Raw genomic sequence first — 26,316 nt, forward strand, 5'->3', positions numbered from 1 at the left:
ATACCAAAATCTGAAGCCGAAACTATATAGGGCCATTTTCACTGCACAAACAATCAGAATACTGAACAAAATCAATATTAATTTAAAGCCAAGAGCATTCTGCATATCATTGAAAATTTTATTCTCAAAAATATCTGAGGTTATTATTATTATTTATTCGGCAAATAATATTCAAAAATACATTTCAATGTATACAATACAAAATAAGAAATATCAACCAGTGGAACGCCAGGGACAGAAAAAGTTAACTTAATTACTGTGGCATGAAGCCTCCTGTCCCAATTCCAATGGTTGATTTACAATATATAGGTTACTTACCAAATCAAAATCGTATAATAAATTTCATCTTTCAATACACATATTATATAAGTTTCAATTTAATCCAAGAGTGGTTATTGCAAATTCCTGACTGATATAATAATTTAAAAAATGTTGGGTACATATTCCGCAAAGAACTTCCAATTATGGTGACTTTGCCATTATTATCAAAGTACCGTGGAAACGGTGCAATCAAATAAAGGTTTCCATAATAGTTTACAAAGGTTACCTTAGTGGTAAGGTCTTTTTTTTTAATGGGGCCCCCGAACTTCCAGGGCCTGTTTCATGAACTTTTTATAATAATAAAAAAAATTGCATAACAGTTAAAAGCTACTGTAATCATTCAATTTGGTTGACTGGTAGTACATTTATATTTCTTATTATAGCAAGCCTTTATTAAACAGGATCCCGTGTTGTAACCATATACTCAAAGATGTGACAGCGATCGTTCTGCACCCCAGAATTCAGCCCCTTTTAGCAGTGTTATTATTTAAGCCACTGTATCCCCTATTTCACAAAAAATGGGCGTAAATTGCATCCTAAAAAAACAGCCCCATTTTCTTTTTGCATTCTAAGTACACCTTTTACTAAAGTATGCACTTTGACTGCAAACTACTTGTAGAGCCAATAAAACTAAATCACTCTTTATTTCAATTTCAAGTCCATATTCAAACCCACCCCCTAATTTGGACGAATAAAATTTTGGAATAATAAACCTTCAAAATAACGAGCTGTAACCCTTGAAACAATTATTTTTCCCTTAAACCATATACATTATATGTTCACGATCAATTTTAAATAGGACCACTTTTAGTGCAGAACTTTCAACAATCATGGTTATGCATTTGAATACAAAGTTACAAGAGGGCTAAACCTCCTCCAAATATAAACAAATCCTTTGAAAACAAAACTTAGAATAATAGGAAAATTCCATTAAATATGACCACTTTGCAGTAATATTTATATGATAAACAAATGTCCTCCAAACATTTTTGTCCAATTACATGGATTGAACAACAATGTAGATTAAATGAATTACAAATTTTCAGGTTTCAAACTCAAGCCTGCCTCACACTTTACAATCCACTGTATTAATAAATTTTTAATTCAAAATTGTGAACAAAAAATGATTTAAAAGACAGTTTTTATAACTTTTGTTGATTGATTGAGGTTTAATGACACTACCAACACAATGTGTCATATGAGTGCCATCTGCAAAGTTATGTTAATGTTACAATTTGTTTGCTTAATGCTATTTTATGATCTACGCATTTAATTATACAGTAAGCGGAGTAAAAAAAAAATGTTAACTACTTCAATGCATAGGGAAAGTTCACTGGTCTTTTCAAACAGAAAAGTAGTATATTTTAATGTGCAAGCTGTCAAGGATTCAAAGTCAAATCAATTATTTAGCTTCAAAATCATTGTAATCCTCTAGGTCAGACGGGAGCCAAGTGGTTCGTTACTTATCAAGATATCTACCATTATGCAATTAGGGTACAATACCAAATTCTTCTGTGTTGCATACCGCTGAGCTTGGCCACCCACAAGTTCATCTGTCTGCAAGTTATTTTCCAAAATAAGATCAGAGCAGATCATATAGTCCGACACAGGCTTCAGTAAATATGAAATAATGCACATATCTTCTTGACATATATGTAAATATCAAAATGTCAGTAGGAGTAGCAGTAGTAGTAGTAGTAGTAGTAGTAGTAGTAGTAGTAGTAGTAGTAGTAGTAGTAGTAGTAGTAGTAGTAGTAGTAGTAGTAGTAGTAGCAGCAGTAGTAGTAGTAGTACTTAGTAGTAGTAGTAGTAGTAGTAGAAGTAGTAGTAGAAGTAGTAGTAGTATTAGTAGAAGTAGTATCATCATCATCATAATCATTATGATTAATATAAAATTATACTATTATAAATTAAATCCTTCTTTATTATCTCTCTTCATAAGAATAAACAACAACAGTATGTAAATCATTGCAAGAATATACATACATGTATATATATTAAGTAAGGAGTGGAGCAAATGCTGCATTGGAGACTTGGGAGAGAAATTGTAAAGATACAAAAACCCTGTTAGTCAGTGTTTCTCAGTGACTAGTTTGCCTCAACCAATCAGATGCAGGGATTTGCAGTAAATCACTGACAAAACTTTTTATGAAACCATCCCCTGAACAATCTCATTAGCAACACCTGTGTGCTACTTTACCTAGCGTTTGGCTATGGTATATGGAATCAAACACACCAATGACAAAGAGTAGTACTATGGGGAATAGAAAGGCAGCTAGGAGAAAACAAAAGCTATGCAGGAATTTTACTTAATTTCATATAACTTACCTCCAAATGGCAGATGATAAAATGAAGACAATCTGAGTATAGCAGTGTATTTTACCAAACAAACAATGATTACATATTTGATTTAAATACATACATACATCAGGGGCGGATCCAGGAATTTTTGGAAGGAGGGGGGCCAGAAAGCCCCGTAACATGCACCGAAGGTTTCTCTTAAGTTAATAAGGACACTTTTTTCTGCAGGTTGCCCCAATATGGGAGGGGGGTGGGCGCCCCCCCCCCCACCCTGGATCCGCTCCTGTATCTAATATGTCATATATTTGACTTACATAATATTTCATTTTTTTAAAGCTTAATATTAAACTCAAGATGGAAAGTTCTCAAATTTAAGGCAGATTAATAAATGCTGAAGTACAAGTGAGTAAAACCTGCCTTAGCAGCTTCCTATCTATAGCAGAAACCTGTCTTTAATGGCCATCAAAACTGTTTCCATTTAAAAGGAATGTGGCTACTTTTTCTTTTTTGCATGAGTGGCCTTAACAGACAATTTTAACAGTATACTAATAACATTGTTTTGCCTCCAAAGTCTATCGAGTCCTTGTATTTTGTCTCAAACAAAAATAAAGTATGATGCTTTAACATGTCATCGAGGTGACATTTCCTGATTTCCTTTGGAGTCTTTAATTAAAGGCATATAACATAAATTAATTAGCGTAGGGAAGTTGTTGTCCCAGCATAGAGTCTTGCTGAAGCTGATAGTGACCTCCGTTTCCTTTCTTTGGATTCTGTACAAAAGTAGAAAAATATTGACCAAATTATTCTATTTCTAATAGTTCATGATGCAAAATTATTTAGCCCTTTATCAAAATACTCCCCAGGGAGTGGATATTGTATTTGGGGCTGTGGTGGGGGGGGGGGGGGAACTGACCGAATCCTTCTATGAAGGCAATAATCATCTGTAAGAGAGTTTATGCCCTTAAGTACATGCATAATCTTGATTATTCATTGTTACCATCATTGGTACAAAAACAATGAACAAATCAAAGTTCACAATGAATGTCTATGTTTCTTCATAAATAAATGTTCATGTTTAAAAAAAAAAATCATGGTACTCACTTTCTACAAGTCTTTGTTGTTTTTTGGTCCCATGCAGCATTGCAGTAATGTAAAAGAATAATGGCAATATACAGACAAAGACGCTTAGGGTTACTACAGCTAAAAACTCTCTTTCTATCTTCCGACATTGATTATCTTTCCACATGATGCGGGTGCGATTCATCTAAAAAAGGAAAAACAGCAAAATAAATTTCAATGTAGCACGTTTCAAGATGATACAGTTGAGGCCAGAAGTTTACATATACCCAGGAAATTCAAAGAAAAGTTGACACTTGCCAAACATCATAAATTTATTGTATCTTATAAAATATTTGTGCTATCATGACAAATTTGATATCAAACACATTGCTTTGTCATCCCAACCATGTGAAAGAGCTTAATACGCTCTTTCATTTGATACCAAATTTGTCATTGTAGTATATATATTTATGAAGATATAGTAAATTTTACGATGTTTGGCAAGCAAACAAATTTCACTGAATTTCATGGGTGTATGTATGTAAACTTTTGGCCTGTATGTAATACACAATAGTTAACTAGAAGTACATCCCAGACTATCTTCTTTAGAACATTTTTCAAGGATACACAAATTCCTTTTAGGGAACATTTACACACTTAGCCAAAGAAGTGTTCATGTACACACTCACAAGTGAACTAATAGTGAACCCCTGCTACTGTGATTTGATGTCTTTTTAGTACTTCCAGTGACCCATGGTCATATAGAAACCTAGTCAATGTTCATATACTAACAAGTTATACATTTTAAAGATAAAATTATTCATTGACATTCATTTCATATTCTCTTTGTATGAATGTATTCCAAGTCAAGTTTTCTATATCTAGGCAATGGTCTAGCTCTGCGCTAAATATACGGAAAGCCCAAAAGGTGAGCAATATGTTTGCATGGTATGTTTCTTATGTGTGGATGTTCTTTCTTCATGCTTTGATGGTGACGAAAGCTACATGTGCTTCAATTATTATTCCTAGACAGTTGTGAATGATTTGAGAGTCATATCTTGACACTCACAGATTTGTGTCACTATTGGCTTTCCATAGTTAAACCACAACTTTAGACCAAAATTTGAATTAGACCAGAATCCAGAACATGTGCCAGCATTTCAAGTTGAGTTTCATTTACAGCAGTTAGATTGCTTACCAAGTCTATGATGTCCATACAAAGTTGGTCGTCGCTCATGTCATTGTACAGGGCATTCAGTCTGTCATATTCTTCACTGCAATTATCACATAACGTCATATTTGAGTCGACTGGAACTGGATCATCCTGTGAAATGAACATCAAAAAGATTGTTGGATAATATATTTAATACGCACTTAGTAAAGTGAATAAATAATAATAATAACGTGGAACATTAATATAATGCTTAATACAATGTTTCTAAGTGCTGCATACCAGTGGCGTGCCTGGGATTTTTCACAGGGGGAGCAAAACCGTCCGCCAAAAAATTTGACAAGCAAAAAAAAAAAAAAAAAAAAAAAAAAAAAAGGGTCTTCAAGCTCGTCAGGGGGGGGGGGGGCAATAAAGGTCTTCAAGCTCGTCAGGGGGGGCAGGGATACGTCCTTTGCATGGGTTGTGGCTCGTCAGGGGGGGGCAGACTGCCCCCTCTGCCCCCCCCCCCCCCCGTAAGTACGCTAGTGCTGCATACTATTAATTATCCCTGATCGAGTACACTGAGCATTCAAAGGATTTCTTCCTACTGGGTAGCGTGAAATTAAGCAAAACTTTAAAATGTTGTAAGTTTCTTATTTTACATCCAAGTTTCATTTTTTTCTCTCTCTTTTCATTCAAATCGACTGTTTGTTGGAGTGAATCTGCCCCCAAATCATTACTGAATCTGATCAGGGAGCTTGTGATAAGTAGGTGCAAAACTTTCATTTGTAATGAGAATGTTACAAGCATGACTGTGTAACCAATGAAGTGATTGAAAATTTACTGGAAAGTTCTTCAAAGCTATGTGGGTTTTCCATGTAAACTTAATTTAGTTTAAATCTTGATTTTGTTTATTATTCTGTTTTCGATGAGAGGGTCAGTTATTTTGACATGCTATGAGTATTTTTAATCACAACCATGAACAGATTTTTCCAAACAGGGCAAAATAATGTTAAATTGGAAAGGGAATACATACAGTAAATGTACAAAGTGGGGGAATGAAGCAACCCAGTTTAGTTATTATCACACTAAAATTGAATTATCTGGTACATACATTATACTCTGTGCCATTGATGTACTTATTACACTTAATAATAGGAGAAAAATTAAATTGATAATCAGAGTGTGCTCTTGCCATTTTATCCACTTTCAGTATCCATGTAATAAGAAATATCAGGCAGATATTCTATAGATTGACACTATGACACGAAGTTGGGAAGCAGAGGAACAAGAAACTGAAAGAAAATAAATAGGAGGAAGTGGAGGATTTATAAGGAGAAGAGGAAGAGGAAGAAGACAAAAAAATAAAATAGTAATGAATTATCTCATTCAAGAATACTTACAGAGCATCCGCCATTGTTCAAAAAGCAGGTCATCGTGTCATTATAGTTCTTGAGGAATTCTTGAGTTGAGTTGGTTGCATTAAAATTCAGATTTTCATCATAGCAATCTGTAAAGTTTGCAGTGTAAAGAAGAAAAGTATAACTGATAAGGAAGAATGGAAAAGTAATAACAATTTAGTCTTGTGTACACGTAATTAAAAAGGAATCAAAAGTAATGTTTTTTAACTGACAGTAAATAAATAAATAAAAATAAAATATCTCTATCAAGTAATTAATTGAGAGCTTAGAGACTTTGAGCGCTCAGAGACTTAACTGTAACTTGCACTATATAAAAATTGAGTATTATTATTATTGTTATTAAGTGATGTACATTATGGTTAAAACTTGTAAGGACAAACTACCTAGAGTATATAAACTGAATGAAAATGAAAATTTGCTTACAGGATGACAGTATAACGTGATTAAATTGCATCAGAAATGAAATGCCCTTGCAACTTATACAGTGAAAGTACATGTATGCAGAAAGAAAGGGATAAACAGAGAGATTTAATGAAAAAGAGAGGGGGAGAGAAGTGTGATGTGGAAATATTTGAAAGAGAAACAAAAAGGGTAAAAAAGGCGGGAGAAGGGAAAAAAATATTCATTATCAAAACTACCAAATATCTTAATACAGTCACACATGGAGTCCTATTCTACCAGGTGGAGGGGATATGTCCGGAATGTTTCCTGAAAACTTACTTTGACAATTCCCATCACGCCACAGCTGAGTGAGGAAAGCTTGTGTTTGACTCACAATCTGCAGTTTATCAGAAACAAGTATATCTTCTTTGCATTCTTCATCCTGTAAGGGAAATACAAATTGTGAATCATGGTCTAGTCTAATGGAATGCCTGTTTGATTTTTTTTAATGCCATTTCTTTTTGCTTAGAACTAAAAATACTTACATGTATTATTAATTTCTTGACAGTTTATTAGTTTGTACATAGATTTTAATGTGCAGAATAATTATTTGAAATAAGTTATTGATTTACAGGTGTATATCTTGTGTATAAGACAGCTCGTTGCAGTTTTGCAGGCATTTGCCATAGTGAGAAAGAAAAAGAACCAATAAAACCATATTCAGGAGTAAACAATAAAACCATATTCAGGCATAAAACAATAAAACCATATCATCATTATATAAGCATTACTGACACACTTGTTCACTGCAACCACCCTGCCTATTGTGAATCTACATACATGTAGATCTATGCAGTATATCACTTCTGTTTTGTAACAAAAAATACTTATTATACCCAAGAACAAGAGAAAACACATAAAACATTGCCAGCCTTATTTCCCCACACAGGAAGTCCTAACAACAGAGAACAAGGTTATATCATAACCCTGTTCATTGAATGAGTGCACAAAGATGCACAATAATGGTAGAGTTAACTAATCATAATTTATATTGCACATGGCTATTTGACAGGTCAGACTAGTCTTTAGATAGAATGCCAAGGACATTCAAAAGGGAATAAGCAAATCCATCCACGCTTATAAATCTGGAACTTGGAAATGACCTGGCGCAGATAATCTACACAGATTGAAGAGCGCCAACAGCTCCAACACCAACCGAGCTGCGCACTGACATTTAAATTCCCAGACTCGAGCATAAAAATGAACAAAATAATAGTAAAATGCACACTTATGAATTAAAGACAATAAAGTAATATAGCCTACATTTTCAATATTACTCCACGCTTTCCTTGATAAGTCAAACTCCAATACACATTGTCCACAATACAAAACCGGCTTGGCATTCTTAACTGCACATTCAATGAATGCTGAGGAAGCATTGCTGTATGCACTCAATAGTTCTTTTCTGTGATGGCACTTCGTAAAATCCACAGGCAAGTTGTCAATGTCAACTAAAATATGTTCTTGAGTACATGCAAGAGGATTCAAATGATCAATGGCTGCTTGACCTTGTCCTTGTGAATTCGAGTTTAACTTTAAGCCAGGTGGATTGACGAATAAAGAGCCCTCTTCACGGGAAATGGAATGTAGATCCCCGCTGGTGCTCCCCGGCATCCACTTGTCACTGTCCGCCGAATCAGCAGCCACAAGAGTCCGAGGAGAGGGCAACAACAAGCTCAAGGAAAAAAGCGAGATGGACATGATGGAAGCTGAGAATATGATGGATCCGCACAAGAATGATATGAAAAATAATGGCTCCATAATTGTCACAAGTAAGTAATCCGATTCATTCAAGAACAGTTCTGGGAGCTGTGTATTCCATTCCACAAGGCCCCATCATTTTGGTCCACTGCTGTTGAGTCATGTGATAAATCATGTGACTGAAATAGTCTTTCAGGCATTATTTTACTACCTTTATTTATTGATATGAGCTTCATTAAAATCGTGCTTTCTTATTAATTATATCGTCTTTTCAAATATTTAACATTCTTTTTATTATCATAAAAAGCGTTCAATCCACTAAATCTTTGTTAATAGGTCAATTTTAATAAACTAACCGATTCGATTCAAATCTTATTGAACAAAGCCTAGGCCAATTCCACGTGTGTGCCAGTGCGGTGTGAGCTCAAGAATACCCTTAATAATCGCTAAAAAACAACATTGAATAAATTACTTTACTACAGCCAGGAGGATGCACCGGATAGTGTAAGGAACATTAATCAATTCAATTTTAAAGAATCGTTCAATTACTAGGTATATGATCACAATTTGTTTATTGTTTACCTTGATTTACGCCTTCTTCGATATCAAGCTCCACGGACAGTCGTCGCCGCGCAGCCCGGGCCCGGGACCGCGGGGGTCTGGTAGTCGGCACACGTCGGTCGGGTCGGGATCTAGACCAAAACTTAAAGCTTCAGTCTCTGTATTTTGGTTGTTCCGCTGAACTACGTTGGCTCCACTCACCATACATAGACTGAAGGGGATGGGGCCCCGTACCTACAGCCAACGTATAGTGAACTAGCGTTTTATAGATCGCGATTTAAAACTGTTTTTTAAGCAAAATTGAAAGTTTCATGGTTTCCATTATCAGGGAAATATAAATAACTTAAGACAATTGCATACCTTGGGCCGGAGTTATTGAAAAAAAATCCTCTGGATGATTGAGAAATCTGTCATCTAAGACATTTTCACCTGACCTGACGGTTTTTCTTGCAAGTTGCCATCTTGAATGACGTCATTATCGTTATTAACTTAATGTCTCGAATCGATATATCGCGATTATAACTAGTACTAGTACTAGTATAACTAGTATCGTTTATCTTCGGTTTCGTTCGCATATGGAGCAGATCGTATAATATCGAAAGCAATATCGATATCACATTCGTGATTGTTGACGTTCGTTTGTAAATATTTTATAGTTTGGCTGCCATTTTGACCATTTTTATCGTGTTCAACCCAATTAAACATCGGTAAAGTATATTTTTCATGCCTTTTTCATCTATATCGTTTAAAGTATTCAAATATTGGAATATCAAGGTTCAAAAGTTTGTTGTTTATACATCCTTAGATTGTAAATTCGATGTGTAAAATTACATCAAACTTTGGACTGTGAATTGACAAAAGGGAGGGAATGAGAACACATGCGAGCCCACACGTACACCCTACCGTCGGTAAATGGGGATTACAGTAAAATGTCAGAAATTGTTGAATAAATCCCCAGAAACGACGGTTATTCCTGTCTAGTCGGGATCGTGCTGGGTGCAGCCTGGGGCCCGTTTCTCGAAACCGTCTGTCTAACTTGTTTTGACTAAATTGCAGATAGTGTCCTGAGCTTATTGTCCGCTAACCTAACCACTTCACGAACATGATGAAGCCCCAGCCAGGCAGGGTGACCAGATTTCACAAAATGAAATACGGATTACGGGACAATCGACAAAGGCAAAGCATGCCGCGTTGCGTTGCAAGCTGGATCGACTGAGCCAGGTCTTAATAAGAATAATCAACAAAGAAGGCTATACAATGTTAGACCTGTGAAAAAAAATATAAAGAAAAGGAAGGGAGGGTGAACGAAAGAATGAAGGAAGGAAAGAAAAGACATAAATTGAGAGGAAATAAAGAAAAAATGAAGGGAAAAAAAAAAAAAATTTAAAGTCAAGGATGAAAGAAAGAAAAAGGTTTCCGTCATTCTTTGAAATGAATACAGAAAGAAAGGAAGGGAAGAGGAATAGTTGTGTGAAAGAGAGAATAAAGGAGAGAAAGAATTATAGGAAATAAAAATGTTTCCTTCATTCTTTGAAAGAAACAAAGAAGAAAAGCAGGAAGGGAAAGAAAGAATACAGTTACAGGAAAAGAAAAGAATGAAAGATGGAGGAAAGAATGAAAAAAGAAAGAAAATAATGGCAAGAGAGAAAGAATGAAAAGAAAAAGGAGATGAAGGGAGGAGGAAGCAAAGAAAAGTTTAAGGAAAGAATGAAGGAAATAGAAGATGAAAATTTTAAAAAGAAGGAAAGTAAGAGAAAGGAAAGAAAGAAAAATGAACGAGAGAGAAAGGATCATGAAAGAAAGCTAGGAAAGATTGAACAAAATAAAAAGGCAAGCAGGAAGGATGAAGAAAGGATAGAAAAGAAAGAAAGAGGAAAAAAGTTCAAACTTCAAGCAAACAAATAAAAGTCCAATCTAACAAAAATCTTAATGATATCATATTTGTGGGGTTTTTGTCTCGCCTGCATAGCAGAGCGAGACTATAGGCGCCGTTTTTCTGACGGCGGCGGCGAAGTCAACATCAAATCTTAACCGAAGGTTAAGTTTTTGAAATGACATCATAACTTAGAAAGTATATGGACCTAGTTCATGAAACTTGGACATAAGGTCAATCAAGTATTACTTAACATCCTGCCTGAGTTTCAGGTCACATGACCAAGGTCAAAGGTCATTTAGGGTCAATGAACTTAGACCATGTTGGGATAATTATTTTCAAAATCTTAACCGAAGGTTAAGTTTTTTAAATGACATCATAGCTTAGAAAGTATATGGACCTAGTTCATGAAACTTGGACATAAGGTCAATCAAGTATTACTTAACATCCTGCCTGAGTTTCAGGTCACATGACCAAGGTCAAAGGTCATTTAGGGTCAATGAACTTAGACCATGTTGGGATAATTATTTTCAAAATCTTAACCGAAGGTTAAGTTTTTTAAATGACATCATAGCTTAGAAAGTATATGGACCTAGTTCATGAAACTTGGGCATAAGGTTATTCAAGTATTAGTGAACATCTTGCCTGAGTTTCAGGTCACATGACCAAGGTCAAAGGTCATTTTGGGTCAATTAACTTTGGCCAAGTTGGGGGTATTTGTTGAATTACCATCATAACTTTGAAAGTTTATGGATCTAGTTCATAAAACTTGGACATAAGAGTAATCAAGTATCACTGAACATCCTTTACGAGTTTCAGGTCACATGACCATGGTCAAAGGTCATTAAAGGTCAATGAACTTTGGCCGTATTGGGGGTATTTGATAAATTACCATCCTAACTCTGAAAGTTTATGGATCTAGTTCATAAAACTTGGGATATAAGAGTAATCAAGTATCACTGAACATCCCCGGTGAGTTTCAGGTCACAAAACCAAGGTCAAAGGTCAGTTAAGGTCAATAAACTTAGGCCATGTTTGGGTAATTGTTGAATTGCCATCATAACATTAGATAGTAGTGCTGTTGTCGGGAACAAAAATCCATGTCAACCTGTCGCTTAAAAATTAATCCCGACATCGACAATGTCGACATGAAAAAGGGACTGTAATTTAGCCTAGGCTCCTAACATTAAAAAAAAAATCATTCGATCCTAGAACATAACACTCTTAATCAAATGTATTCACCTTGACACGAGTGATATCCCCACACTAGATCTAGATCTATATAATACAGGCTCAGTTCGGAAAACATTTTCACTAAGCTAGAGTGAATTCACTTCCAAAATCACCGATTAATCCACATTTTTTTCTGGAGAATCAAGTTTTTGTACCACGATCCGGTCTCGAAAGCATTGCGCAATAACACTCGGAGCCAATTTGAGAATCACCAATTACAACAGTGATCATTGCGTATTATACGCTGGTACACATGTGCTGCAAACGCAAGCTCCTCAAAGTGACAATAAAAAATAATGAAAATCGACCGATAATTTCAGTATCACTTCCGCGGCAATCCGTGCAACGATCTCCAAACGAAGGAAGGGAAGTTTTCTGTGACTTCGTGATATAAAGTTGCTCAATTGCGGCGGTCACAACTTTGACAAAAACACATGTTCGCTGCTGCTCACGTTTTTATGTGAAAAGTAATGCATTGAGGAGCAACGTATTATCAAGCACGGTGAATAGCGATGGGTACATATTTCCGTGGATGGGTACGGTGAATGCTACTAAGCTACGCTCGCTATAGCGCTAGATATATATCTAGAGTGATCGTCGGGATCGAGGGCGGCTCAATCGGGCAGGCCGGCCCCGCACTGACGTATTTCTGCTGCCGCGCAGCTTGCAGGTATTCTTTTTTTCATTTAATGCGCTGCTAAGCTGAATAAACCTTTTAATCGCGCCAATTACTGTGGATAAATGCTTCTAACTTTTCAGCTAAGCTGTACACTCGTGACTTTAGGCTAGACCCCTTTTTATTTTATGTTTACATGTCGATGTGGGTGCGTGCATGTCGACATGTCGGAAACATTGAAAATCCTTTGTATGTCGACATCAATGTCGATATGAGGCCTATCGACAACAGCACTATTGGATAGTTTATGGATAGAATAGAGTGAATGAAATGTGGACATGAGTGTAGTTGACAAGTCTTAAGTCACCATTCAAATGTCATTTATGGTCAATGAATGTGGTATTATGTCATGATATGAATGGTGTTTTTGTTAATGATTATTTTATAGTAGTTTTCAAAGTTAGCACTGCTGCTCTATTAAATCGCGTAATGCAGGCGAGACTGCCAGAGGCGTTCCTCTTGTTATATATTTTAAATTCTTTTAAAAACAAAATGTTTTAGAAATGAAAAAAATTTGTTAAACTTAAAAATTAGATGAAACATCGTGGCATCACACACAGGCATCTCTCATCCCATTACAAGTTCGCACCGATCACAACAAGACTCAAGAAGCTTTAATAACTAGATCTAATTATGAAAACTCAAATAATAGGCTTTCTCCTCTGATTACAACACCAAATCAGTAATCTGAGAATCCATAATAAAGCATATAAATTTCCTGCCGATTTTGTGATTATTTTGGTGGAAAAACTGTTTGTCATGTTGAGATTGTTTGCACCAATGAGAATCCGCTCCGATCCTACCACATGCAGCAGGCCAGTGCAAGCCACGTGCATGCTGCAGCTAGTACATGTATGTATGCTTGTTTGCACTGTAATGGGTAGCAAGAAAATGACCGCAGCCGGACTGCAGAACTTGCAAAAGTTTACAGTTATCGATTTTATTGTTGTCTCTGCTTCGTCATCTGTTGGTTATTTGATGAAAATTATTCACTTTTCTATGTATTAATTATATTTTGTTCAATATTCTGAAATACGGGACAAATAGGCGTCCCGGGAAGGGTTTGTCGGGATGCTGGGACAATGGAGCAAAATACGGGATGATCCCGGGAAATACGGGACGTCTGGTCACCCCGCGAAGCCCCTCTAACTCTGCTCTGCCAGGCCAAGACTTGCAAGAGACAGCAACAACCCTCTTGACATTTATTTACTGAGCCGAGTCTGACTCCGACCCTGTCAACATGGTGAAGGCAGTGTCATAATTTTTTTATCATTATCGGCGCCATGCCATGACTAAATGGGTATACTATAACTATGCCAATTGCCAAAAAGGGCCTCAAAATGGAAGTTTGATATTATGTGATCAATTATAAAAATTTAGAACAGAACATCAATCATGACAATCACAATCACAGACACAAATGTCTAGGTGTAAAAGTTAGAACATGTAAAGCTTAAGTTCAAACCATCTAGATAAATTTCAAATGCCCTAAGTGAAGACCAGAATATCTACAGAAGAAGTCCTTCATTCCCGTACCTGATTGGATTGTGATGAAAATAAGAGTTTGGTAAAATGCGCATGTAGATGTACATAGACTCTAGTTGAAAAATATAAGTCAAGTCAATGATATTGAATTGAAGTTAACTGCTACTTCAGGCCATCCACAATCAAACACATATGTGTATTTGTTATTGCAAACACCATTTCAATAAAATTAACTTAAAATTTGATACTAAAAAGTGTTTATTAAACAATATTCATGTTATTATTGCTAATTACCGGGTAATGAAAAGGTGTTTTGCAATGGAATATACTGCGATTCTCATCCTAGTAATATTATGACTTCATTGACATCTTGATTTTTTATTGCAGTCATGACCTTATGCCTTATATTTACACAGATCAAATTTACATCACAGTAAAAAGTACCTAATGATTATCCTAAATAATTTGATACCATATTTATGATAAATATGATATCAAAATTATTAGGAAGAAAATACACTTTTATACTCGAGCCCAGACTAATAGTTTTGTGTTTGTGACATATCTTTTTCTTAACTTGGTGATTTGTGAGGTTTAAGGTTTTTCTGACTCACATGGTATAAAACTATTATAATTTGAAAAGCATGATTGCAAAGTTGTACCATTGACTGGGAGGAAGTAATTCTCCAGGCATTGTTGTTTACTTGTGGCAAGAACTATCTGTGTGTTTGACTGAGATGTGGAGTACAATGTTTAATTAAACATTGTACCGTACTCGAATGGTTTGGTTTTGAAACTTTTGAAAAAATTAGTTTTTATTATAGAATGTTTTTTATGCCCTTATCTCATTTTGGCAAAAAGAAGCTGAGCTGAAAACTGCTTCTCTAATAAAAGAGAGCCAATGGAGTAAATTAGAAAGTCAAAAGGGGCCTAAGCTTTCGATCCTAGCAGAATCTTCGTCGGAGGCAAAATGACAAACATATAAAGTGGAACAACTTATCTCATTTTCTCATGTCTACTTTATGCATTTCTGCAAGTGTAAAATCTTTGATAAGAGCTTTATGTAGCATTTTCTCTTTCTTTGTCTACCACCACAGAAAACCTAAGAATCAACGAGTCAAAAGGGCTCTTGAAAAGAGAGACCCAAAGCTGGTTGAAAACACCAAGACCTCGTTGATGATTCGAGGTGGGCATACAAGTGAGAGGATAACAGCATTGCTTACAGAGTTACACATGCTCAGGAAACCAAACAGTCAGATGTTAAAGAGGTGAGGACATAAACAAAGAAAAATATAGGCACTAGTGTCCCTGATAGGGACAGAGTGGCCACTTCTGGGGGTTTCATAAAATTTAGACAGGAACTTGTGCTTCCATGAGTGGCCTTTTTTGCCTACTTGCTTGCTTGTCATGAAATTATTACAATTACAAATATTATTGGCGTATTTAAATTTTAATCCCCTAATCTGGGAGAGTATCCAAAAGAAATATCCTACATGTTACCTACATGAGAATTGATGCAAGTGAATAAAAGATTTTAGGAAATGATTGTTTTTTAGTCTGACCAAGAGTAACTGTTTGGTGTGGTAACATCAATGCTATGTTCTAGGACTGCTAACCCAAGGTCCTGAAAGTCTCATTGATTTCAACTTGTGCAAAAGTAAAAAGCTCTTTCACCAGTTTCATGAATATTTTAATGCAGATTTTACTAAAAGTAAAAAAAAAATCAAAATCTACCAAGGACTATCCATATGTATATGTGTTTGTTCCTTCATTTCGTGACTTACAGAAAGAACATCATGCGTCCATTTGAAGATCAGACTTCTTTGGAGTTCATGGCACAGAAGAACGATGCCTCATTGTTCGCTTTTGGTTCTCATTCCAAGAAAAGACCCCATAACCTGGTCTTTGGTAAGTCACTTTGTTGACAAAATAATGTCACATAATATGGTCTAGGAAAAGACACAATAATGTCACAAAGCACTGAATAAGAAAAGATATGATAATGTCAAATGGTGCTGTCTAAGAAAAGCCATGATAATGCCATGCAGGGGTGGATCCAAGATTTTCCAAAGGGGGGGGGGGGCACATATTTTCGGAGGAAAATTTTGACAAGCAAAAAGAAAAAAAGAAAATTGGCACGCAGGTTGTCTGGGACATAATCTACAAAATTGTATAGTAATTTGTTTTATGCGAATTGTTATTAAGTAATTATGCTAATTTATGCGTAATTAGTATGCGAAATCATACTTTTTCCTCTAACTCCCTAAAGAAAGCTCCAAATGTTCCAATTTTTGGCATAGAAACTCTTTGTGGTGTTCTTAGCAAGTTTACATGAAAAAAATTGTTATATCAGATCAATTTCTTAGATGTATTATTGTTTTTTGCAATTTCTTATATATTTCTTTGTTTTTTGGACCCTTTGTTTTTCATTGTTTTTTCAATTAAATTTGTTGGGGACTCTTCTAAGATCATAAACAGCATAAAATACATACATTTAGATCAGCAAAACTAGAAATAATCATACATTTATGATATTTGGTTGAAAACACAATTTACATTGACTTTGTACACGAAATCACGTTTTTGAGCGATTTTTTGTCTGACATGCACTTACATAACATTGCGTAATTTTGAAACCGCGTACCCGGGTGACGCAAAATTGATCTTAAAAGTTGCGCAAGACTTGAAAGTAAAAAGTCAGCGAGCAGCGCGGTCAAAAAATTTTGCGCAGCGAAAATATCGCGCGACTCATTGAGGGGGGGCCTCGGAGCCCCCCCCCCCCCCCCAGCCTAGATAGGGTTAAGGATATTTCATACCAAAAAAAGAAAAGGTCTTCACTTTAAAAAGAGGGGGCACACCTCTGTTTTAATGGCATTTTTACATTACAAAGTTTAATTTTGCTTCTCAAAAGGGGGGGGGGGCACGGGCCGGCTGTGCCCCCCCCCCCCCCTTGGATCCGCCAGTAATGCCATGTATTACTGTCTATGAAAAGACATAGAACATAGAGAACTTAATAACATTGTTTTTGGTAAGACAAATTGTTACTATTTTAGAAAAGATGTAATGTTTGTTTTGGGTAGGCATCCCCCCCCCCAAAAAAAAAAAAACAGTCACAGTACTTGATGTGTGCTTTATTAATGTTCAAATGCTATGATTGCGCTATTGTTTTCCCATAGCGCAACTGCTCTTGCGGAATATGTAAACTCGCTCATACTGGTCCATGATTGTTCAGCTTTATACCTTTATTGTGCCCGGGTAAATGTAACTTTTTAGCCGAGCGTGACATTGAGATAGCTAGATTAAAGAGTAAGGCTTATAGAAATGTATATGGAAACAACCTTCATTTCAAAGATTTTCCAATAAAATGGTTGCCTGCTGTGACTACCTGTTGAGGCAAATGTCATGGAAACCTATGTAGGCTCCTTTATTACCGCTTCCTTTTATCTCTTTTATTTTACAGGTCGAATGTTTGAGTATCATATGCTGGATATGATAGAACTCGGTGTTGAGAACTTCAAATCTATGCATTCATTTAAGGTAAGGGTATAGATAATCCAGTTCATAGTATTAGATGAAATAGAAAAAAAGAATACAGGAACATATCTGATGGAAACTCCATCTACAGGTACCCAGCAGCATGCCTTAAACATGGAGGCAATGCTTCTCAGAAGTATTCTAAAGATAGTGAAATTGTAGGTATCCTGATGAATTACTGGATACTTGGCGAAAACTCTTCACATTCCTGTCTGACCTAAATAATAGTAATTGTGATTGAATTGACAGCTGACAATTTTTTTTTAAATCCTGAATTAAGTTGTTGCCTTGAAAGGAAATTTAGTATCATTAGACTTACTTGATTTATACGTTGCCTGTTATACACGTTTCATTGGTTTTAATCTGATATACTTGGTGAATTATGGCATGACTACATGTATTATGGTCAACCCATATCAATTGCTGCCTAGCAGAGGCCATTTGTGCAGAATAAAGATGAATGTTTTCAAGCATATTGTATGATGAAGGGGTTTGAGCAAGTTTTCAGGAAAATCCCCAAGTCCTCATTTTTGGGGGGAAAATGGCATTGGGTTCATTTGCAATTCCAACCCCCCTCCTTATACTTGTTCCTTTAATGGTCCCTCGTCCTAGAAATATGATTACAAATTCCAACCAATTGTTTAGAAGGGAGTTAAGACAGTTCTCAGACTAAAAACAAAATGTTATTTGCTTTTTAAGTAATTGGCAATTAGTACATGGCCTATTGCTATGATTATATTGTTGAAGAATGAAGAGCTTTTGAAATATTTCTCTGACAACAAATCTTTGATGGGGAGTTGTTTCAGATTCTTTCGAACTTCCTATTATGACGAAAGAATTGATCAAGCATAGGAACGATATCTTCATCAATGAGTCATAAAGTATTGTTTTCTGTTGATTCCCATTGAAGATGAATGGCCCAACCAATGCCCTAACCAGAACGAAACCTCACGACCGATGTTGACATTGGAGTGGATGGGAAGTAGAAGACGAAATCTGTTTATATTTGTGGTTGTTTACACTGACCTTAATCAAGAATGATGTTTCATCCCTATTTGAAAAGTCTCTTGGGAAACCTTGGTGCAGGATTCTGCAACCTTTGCAAGTACCTGAGTGGTTTCACCTCTTGTCTGCTTCTAACAGTTTTTGTCTGATGCATATCTTGTATTGATACCACTGAACATCCAAACGAACGGTTCAGTACAACTCTGTTTCTTCAGAATGAAACTTGATGATTTGCATTTACCTCCTCCCAAACATTAGGACAGACCTCTGACTCCTAGAGTATCCCTTGTTGAGGTTTTAGCTTGTCCTTTCATGTTGGTACATCCTCCTGATGGAATATTTGGCTATTAATACATTCACATCCTAGAGTCGAGAAGAACCTCAACTTATTGTTTGGAGGGGGGTTGGAGACGGAGACAGTTTTAAAGGGGGAAAACATTACTTCTTTTTATTTTATTTATCTTCATGAAGAGGTGTGGATTCGAATTCCCAACAGCTGTGATGTTATCCTCCATTCAAATCAATATCCATCACTCAGAAGGCCTGTTGTATGTGTTTTAGTTTATGCCTTCATGTTGGTACTTTGTGATGTTCTTTCAAACTCTAGACTTTGCTGGAGAGCTTTGATCAGCAAATAGATGTTCGGAAGCCTGAGCAACTTGCTGTAAGCTTGTGCGGTTCCATGTCATGATGAGGAAGACTTGTTTCTCCGTTGTAAGCTCATGTTCAGATCTTAACTCGGTCTGATTGAAAGCTTTGCTGTATTTTGCAAAACAAATATTTACATGTATGGTGTTAAATAAATCAACATTTTCTAAGGAAAGTTAGTGGCCTCCTTATGAATCTTGAGCAGTAATTCTATGCAAGTTGTATTTTGATACAATGTCACATCTTCTTGACCGATTTGTATTGTATTGTTTATTATTATGAAAAAAAGGCATATATTGAATTTTATCTTACTGACAATGTTTGCTTTTACAAGATTTTATCTGGGCTGGACTGTATGTTCCATAGATGTAGTATGCATAATCCTTTTCTTCCCTTTTTTTCATAACGTGTACACATATATTCCCACTCATAATATTATGATTTCTTGGACAGAAATTGAATATCAGAGGGAAAAATAACTTGGAAAGTTGTGTGAAATCAGGTGAGAGGATGAAATGCACAAATTTTTTTTTTTATTTATTTTAAGTTGCTGAAATGTAGCTAGAAAGACTAGTGCATTTTCATTGTTATCTTGATCTTACTGCAGTGACTGCAATCCCACCCCCCTTCCCCTGCCATGATGAATAATGTAAAAAAAAAAAAGAAGAAAGTATTACACTTGTCAAAGCAAGTGTTTTATGTGGATTTGAAATAACAATTTTACTGTAAAAATATTTATCCTCTGTATTTTATAGCTGTAACCACTTCTATCATTCCTGTTTGTTACAGACATCAAAGTGTACATCTGGGACTAAGCCTTGTCTGATGTTTACTGGAGAGCTGTTTGATAATGATCATATACACCAGAAGCTTAAGAACTTACTCATAGGTAAGACATTCAATGGTTTTTTTCTTTCGCTTTGATGTTATCCAGTTGGCGTACCTGGGCAAAAAATTTCTTGAACAAGTGTCACCATCATTTCCGGATGCAACTGTAAACAAAAAACACAGAAAAGGGTCATTAAAATCGTGTTGGAGGGGGCACTCTGTCCTGCCCCCTCCCCTTCCCTCTGGTATGCTAGTGAATGTATCAGTTAGTATCCAGTTTCTATGTTCACCCTCCTTTGCGGCCATTATATCAAGCCAATATGTTTTCATGGCACTGTTGAGAAATGCACGTTTCAAAATGTCATCACCTTCCATTTAATACTTTGGTATCAAATGTTTGGGGAGTGATACTGACTGACCTCTATCCCCCCCCCCCCCCCAATCTGGGAAATGTGTCCTCTCGTTTGTCTTGAGAAAGCACTTGTAATATGTGGATGTATTCAGCTTTAAGGTCACTTTGATGCAGTGTTGTGAAAAATGTAATACAATATTGAATAAAAAAGGTTAGATTGTTGATTAAAATGGTTTGGGAAAACTCTGTTTTAGAAGAATGTTTAAATAAGTTTTTATTTTGTGACATTACATTTGATTTGCTTTCTTTTTTTTTAATTATGGGAGAAATTCCATAAAATGTGTTTTTCCAACCCTATATATATGTGGCTCTCCTGAAAGGATTATTCTTCATTTTCCAGTTCATCTGAAAAATTGTAATGCTATTATATTATGGCTAGTGCATATCATGAAATTAAGTGAGAATGGAGAGAAGTTGAGATCAGATGCAAAAATGAATTCATAATTTCACGGCGTTGCCTCTCTATGTCTTTGTTTTTGTTTGCAGATTTTTTCCGTGGTCCAGTAGTAGATGCTGTCAGATTGGGTGGAATGGAATGTGTGCTCAGTTTTACAGCTATTGATGGGAAGATCCTCATGAGGAGTTACAAGTAAGCACCAGAAAAAAATAAATGCATAGTGATCTCTTTTTAGATATGATACAAGGGGAAAAAGAAGAATGAAAGGTTGGTCTGCACATTCTCTGATTTAAAGTTTAAGAGTTACATGTAAGGCTCGTTCAGAGATAGTGCAACATAGCTCAGACACATTATGTCTCGCCTGCATAGCAGAAAGGAGACATAGTGGCCACTTTTCCAACTGGGGCAACAGCTGCGTCTACATCAAATTTTGACCAAGATTAAGTTTTTGAACTGTCATGACTTTGAAAGTATTAGAACCTATTTCATGAAATTGGATTTGGCATAAGGGAATATGCCATCCTAATAGGTCATTTGGATTTTTTGTCAAAAATCCTTGAACATTGGGTATGGCTTTGAGCTGGAAAATCCCTAAGCATTCCCCCCTTTTTCAATCTTGAATGATGACAATTTATTTAAATTCATTTATTTATTTTTAGCTCATCTGGCCAGATGAGCTTATGCCGTGGCGTGGCATCCGTCGTCTGTCCACAATTTCAAAATGGTGATACAAAATTTCAACACAGAATTTTGAAACTCATTAAATATGCTAACTTATTCATATATTTTCAAAACTCCAGAAAATACTTATTTATTGATTGATTGATTTTGATTATTTTTGTTCCATCTGAGAGCTACATGAGGTTTACCAAGGTTCTACACAGAGTTTTGACTAGAAAATTATTTATGATAATTTATATGAATTTATTCATAGATCACAAAAAATGTTTCTTCTATGTCATTTCTTCATCAATTTCAATTCTGTTTCCTCAATTTATGTCACCAATGTATTCACTACAGTGTCAACTGGGCTGAAATAAAATTTGTGTTAAATTTTGTTGCGAGATGTCGGATGAGCTCCACATCATTGATTTGCTAGTTTTTTTTTAGCTTGTTAATTTTTTCTTTTTGTAAATCCTAAAAAGTTTGTACAATTTTCAGCCAAAATTACTCTTAAAAATAGGTATGAGTTTCAAGGTTTTTTATGTCCAAACAAAATCTTAGTACCCATAAAGTGATTGTGCATCAGAGGTCAATGTATTAGTTTAAATTTCATCAGCATAAAAAAAAATATTGAAACTGTGCTCACTGTGTTTTTTTCAGAGTCTTGTTGAAGAAATCGGGGAGCCGAACTCCTCGTGTAGAGCTGACAGAGATAGGCCCATCTTTAGACTTGGTCCTAAGAAGAAATAGACTAGCTTCACAAGATCTAGTCAAGAGAGCATGCAAGAAACCCAAGGCCCTCAAGGTAATTTAATTTGTACGATTTTGAGAATTTTAAATTTTTCATTTGAACATAATATACAAATAATGACTGTTTATGAGTACGATAGCCAGAATATTTCATGAGGTGAAGAAAGATGAAAGATCTTTCACGGAATAAAATATTTTGTCCATTGCACGAATGAAAAACATATGTTTATATGACGCCTTAAAATAGATCCTTGTCATTTGACGTTTTTTCATTTCGATGCAAAGGTGCATACAGCTGAGCGAGCACGGTCTGTTGATTGTCGCATACGTACATGTGACGGTGATACACGCTACAAACAGTGATTTTAAGTGTGGTGCCAGTGGTCTCGGCAAGCATGCAATGTGCAAAATCGTATGGATCCAAAATTTCATGATGAATGCGTTTAATTGCGTGGATGATGACGTCATTGTAAAATGGACTGAATGGTTGATATCAAACAACCAATCAGATGGCAAGGATCTCTCTAGGTGTCATATAACTTAATGAATATTCATGGGCAATTCCAGTAGATACTTACATCCAACCCCTTATTTTGTTTGACCTTCTTGAAACGATTTGACTTTGTTCTCTAGTTCATATGAAAAGTTGTAATGTTCTTACATTATTTTGACATGAGCAGCTGAAATTAACTATTAAAGAGAATGGGGAAAATGGGGGTCGAGAATTATAAAAATCAGGTGATTACTTTATGGGATTGCTCTTAGTCCTATACAAATTCTCCAGGATTAATGTTTTTGTTGATGGTGGGATGTGTGTCCTTGGTCGATTTTTCTCTTATTCTCATGATAACTTGAATTTAAACATGGGTACATGATGATAATGAATTGATGATGGTGGTGGTGGTGATGATGATGATGATGATGATGATGATGATGATGATGATGATAATGATGATGATGATGATGATGATGATGATGATGGTGGTGGTGGTGGTGGTGGTGGTGGTGGTGATGATGATGATAAAGATGATGTTAGATGATGATGGTGGTGATGATAATGATGCTAGATGATGATGATGCTTATGCTGATGATGATGATGATGATGCTAGATGATGATGATGTTGATGATGAAGATGATGCTAGATGATGATGATGCTTATGCTGATGATCATGGTGATATGATGATGATGCTAGGTGATGATGCTAATAGGTCATGTCGGAGCACATCACAACATATTTTCCTAATCATTCTCCGACATATTTCTTTCATCACCAGCCAAAGAAGAAGAAAAACATCAGCCATGACGTTTTCAAGACCATGCACGGCAGAGTTCACATGGAGAAACAAGACTTGGCCAAGTTACAGATCAGAAAGGTCAAAGCCCTTAAGAGGACAAAGGAACAAACAGAAGACAACCAGAGTGATGTAAAGAAGAAAAGGAAGGAATGATCAATTCGAGTGAACACACTAGAACTTGATGACATGCATGGCAAACATGGATATTATATTTGCCTGAACTTTAAAGTCAGTCTATTTTGACTTTTCATATGGATTAGATCATTCACTGACACCGGTCTCTGTGAAAAGCAATGGGATATTCTGATGTATAGCTGCATCTTCGGGGATCAGCCAAGTTGAGACTGTCCCATCAAACAGAATCAAGTGCATTCCTATAATAGCTTGATTCTGGTATTGCCAGACCAGAGATAGTGAGGTATGAAATGAATATAGAATGAGGCGTGGAAAAGAAAGCAATTAAGATGACACAACAAATGCTCCTGCGACAATTGCTCCGGGCTTAATTTCGTCTACGATGTAAGGTTAGGGTTGCAGTAGGGTTTTATGTTAGGTTAAGGGTACGGTATAGTGTTAAACCCATGGTTGAAGTCATTTGATTATCGTGTGGAATTTAGAGCTGAGCAATTGTCACCAGAGAAAATGTCATGGAACCAGCAATTAGAAAGTATCTATTAATCATACAACTTGATTCAACTGTCACCTGTTACTGGGTCGTGCAGGTGTAAAATTGTCAAAATGAAAGTTTTGGAATGTTATTTTGACATGATAATGGTACTCTGATAGCCATGGTTGAGTTTAACCTGGGTTAACTGAGACCATACTTTTATGGAGTGCCATTAGTCAATACATTCATCAATTAAAATGTACTATCCTGTTGCAAAAAAAGTTGTACAAAAAATAATAATTCAGTTGTGAAATGGGTTGAATAGAAAAATGTGATGAACTTTAATGAATCCATTGGTACATTATAATTGCCATAAATATCAAACAAATATCATGAAGCCCAGCATTCTATAGAAGTGTGGATTAAAATTATAGGTTAGAATAGGATTAAAACTAGTTTTAAAATCAGAATACTACACTGGCCCGAATTCACAAAGGTGGTTTTGAAAACCCACGGTTGAGTCCATGGTTTATGCAGATTTCCTGTATAAATTACGCTTAATTTAGCGTGTATCGGGCGTGTGTATAAAAAATGTCCAATTCTGATGCGCGCCATGTGATCTCCCAAAGTACCTCAGCTTAGATAGGGTTTTAAGAAATCAATAACCAGTTTAATATGTGAATTTCATTGTAATGTTGAAATTATCAGTCTGTGTTTTATTAAACTTGAATACTAAGGTAATATGTATCAGAAATTAGATTAGTATAATTTTTACGTAAGGTCAAAAGTCGTTTTAGATCAATCAATTTTCATTAGAATTTATATTTTTTATAGATTTTTTTATCATTATTGAATGAATTTTGTATAAGATGGTTATTTGATTATTGTCAAATAAATGATTTTAGTTTTTACTCTAATTTTGAAAAATTATTCAATAATTTGCTTTCATTTTCCATGAAAGGAAAATAAAGTTTCCAAGCGGATGCGAGTAACATTGCCCCTTCATATCTTAGGATTATTGCATTGTAATATGTAAAGAATAAGATAAAACATTATTAGGCAGAAAAGCATCTATAAAGATACCACATAGTTACATATTATGAAGCAGAAGTAATTTATAAAGCAGTAAAGAGATATATGTACATGTACAATGTAAATATAAAAATAACAAATCTCCACTTTTTGTATGTGTATTATTGGGAGTTTACCTCTTTTCTTTGAAATGAAATGTTATTTGTCTTTTATAAAACCTTCCAACAAACTCTAAATTTTATGTTTTATGAGGGTTTTATTGTGAAAAGAAAATGTTGAAAGTTTGAAGGGAAAGGGAGAGGGAAAGGGAAAAGGAGAGAAAGAAAGTGAGGGAAAGGAAGAGGGAAAAGAAAATGAAGGGGAAAAGAGAGAGAGGAAAGAGAAAAGAAAAAGGGATAGAATATAGAAAGGAAGGGAAAGCGAAAGAAGCAAAATGGGGGAAAGGGGAAGAGAAAAGGAATAGAAAAAGGGGAAATTAATGAAGTGTAAGAGAAACAAAAGAAGGGAAACGGAGAAAGAAAAGAAAATGGAGGAAAGTGACGTTGAAATGGTTCTGCTATTTTCCCACAAAGGAGTAAGATGACAAGGAGATAAAAGAAGAAGTCCAGGGGCGACTGGCCCTAGCTTTCTCCCTCGACCCCCCCCCCCCCCCCCTCCGCGCTTAGACAAAGGAAAGAGAGAAGGGTTAGGGTTCTGAACAGCGGCGTACCCAGGATTTGCCAAAAAAGGGTCTTCAAACGTAAATAAAGGAGATTTCGTACAAAAAAAAGAGGGGGCACACGTCTTGTTTCTTTCATTGCATTTTTACATTACAAATTATTATTATTTTGCTTCTCAAAAAGGGGGGGGGCACGTCCCCTGGACCAGTTGTGACCCGTCAGGGGGGCAGTCTGCCCCCCCCCCTAGTGGTTCTGAAGGTA

The 26,316-nt window shown here is 35.8% G+C and overlaps 2 protein-coding genes across 2 annotated transcripts; one reads left to right on the forward strand and one right to left on the reverse strand.

The window, feature by feature from the left end:
- Positions 1-97: 97 nt before the first annotated feature.
- Positions 98-8,575, reverse strand: LOC129258461 (osteopetrosis-associated transmembrane protein 1-like). Its single transcript, XM_054896729.2, has 6 exons — positions 7,957-8,575; positions 6,973-7,075; positions 6,235-6,341; positions 4,880-5,005; positions 3,724-3,886; positions 98-3,392 (listed from the first exon to the last, which is right to left on the reverse strand). Exons 1-6 carry the CDS (start codon positions 8,452-8,454, stop codon positions 3,316-3,318), a joined length of 1,074 nt encoding a protein of 357 aa, XP_054752704.2. The 5' UTR covers positions 8,455-8,575; the 3' UTR covers positions 98-3,315.
- On the forward strand, positions 8,556-25,632 carry LOC129259577 (ribosome production factor 2 homolog). Its single transcript, XM_064098353.1, has 8 exons — positions 8,556-8,898; positions 15,320-15,490; positions 16,009-16,130; positions 17,683-17,759; positions 20,199-20,298; positions 21,136-21,238; positions 22,370-22,514; positions 23,737-25,632. Exons 1-8 carry the CDS (start codon positions 8,885-8,887, stop codon positions 23,908-23,910), a joined length of 906 nt encoding a protein of 301 aa, XP_063954423.1. The 5' UTR covers positions 8,556-8,884; the 3' UTR covers positions 23,911-25,632.
- Positions 25,633-26,316: the final 684 nt, after the last annotated feature.

The sequence above is a fragment of the Lytechinus pictus genome, chromosome 4 (genome assembly GCF_037042905.1).
Source record: "Lytechinus pictus isolate F3 Inbred chromosome 4, Lp3.0, whole genome shotgun sequence".
Taxonomy (NCBI): domain Eukaryota; kingdom Metazoa; phylum Echinodermata; class Echinoidea; order Temnopleuroida; family Toxopneustidae; genus Lytechinus; species Lytechinus pictus.

Bases quoted from the DNA above. Each gene is read 5' to 3' on its own strand.
- LOC129258461 (XM_054896729.2), bottom strand. From the start codon at position 8,454: ATGGAGCCATTATTTTTCATATCATTCTTGTGCGGATCCATCATATTC. The intron at 7,076-7,956 runs GTAGGCTATATT...TTTCCCTTACAG, and splicing joins CGTGGAGTAATATTGAAAAT to GATGAAGAATGCAAAGAAGA. The intron at 6,342-6,972 runs GTAAGTTTTCAG...CAAACTTTACAG, and splicing joins GCGTGATGGGAATTGTCAAA to ATTGCTATGATGAAAATCTG.
- LOC129259577 (XM_064098353.1), top strand. The intron at 17,760-20,198 runs GTAAGGGTATAG...TGTTTGTTACAG, and splicing joins AATCTATGCATTCATTTAAG to ACATCAAAGTGTACATCTGG. The intron at 21,239-22,369 runs GTAAGCACCAGA...TGTTTTTTTCAG, and splicing joins ATCCTCATGAGGAGTTACAA to AGTCTTGTTGAAGAAATCGG.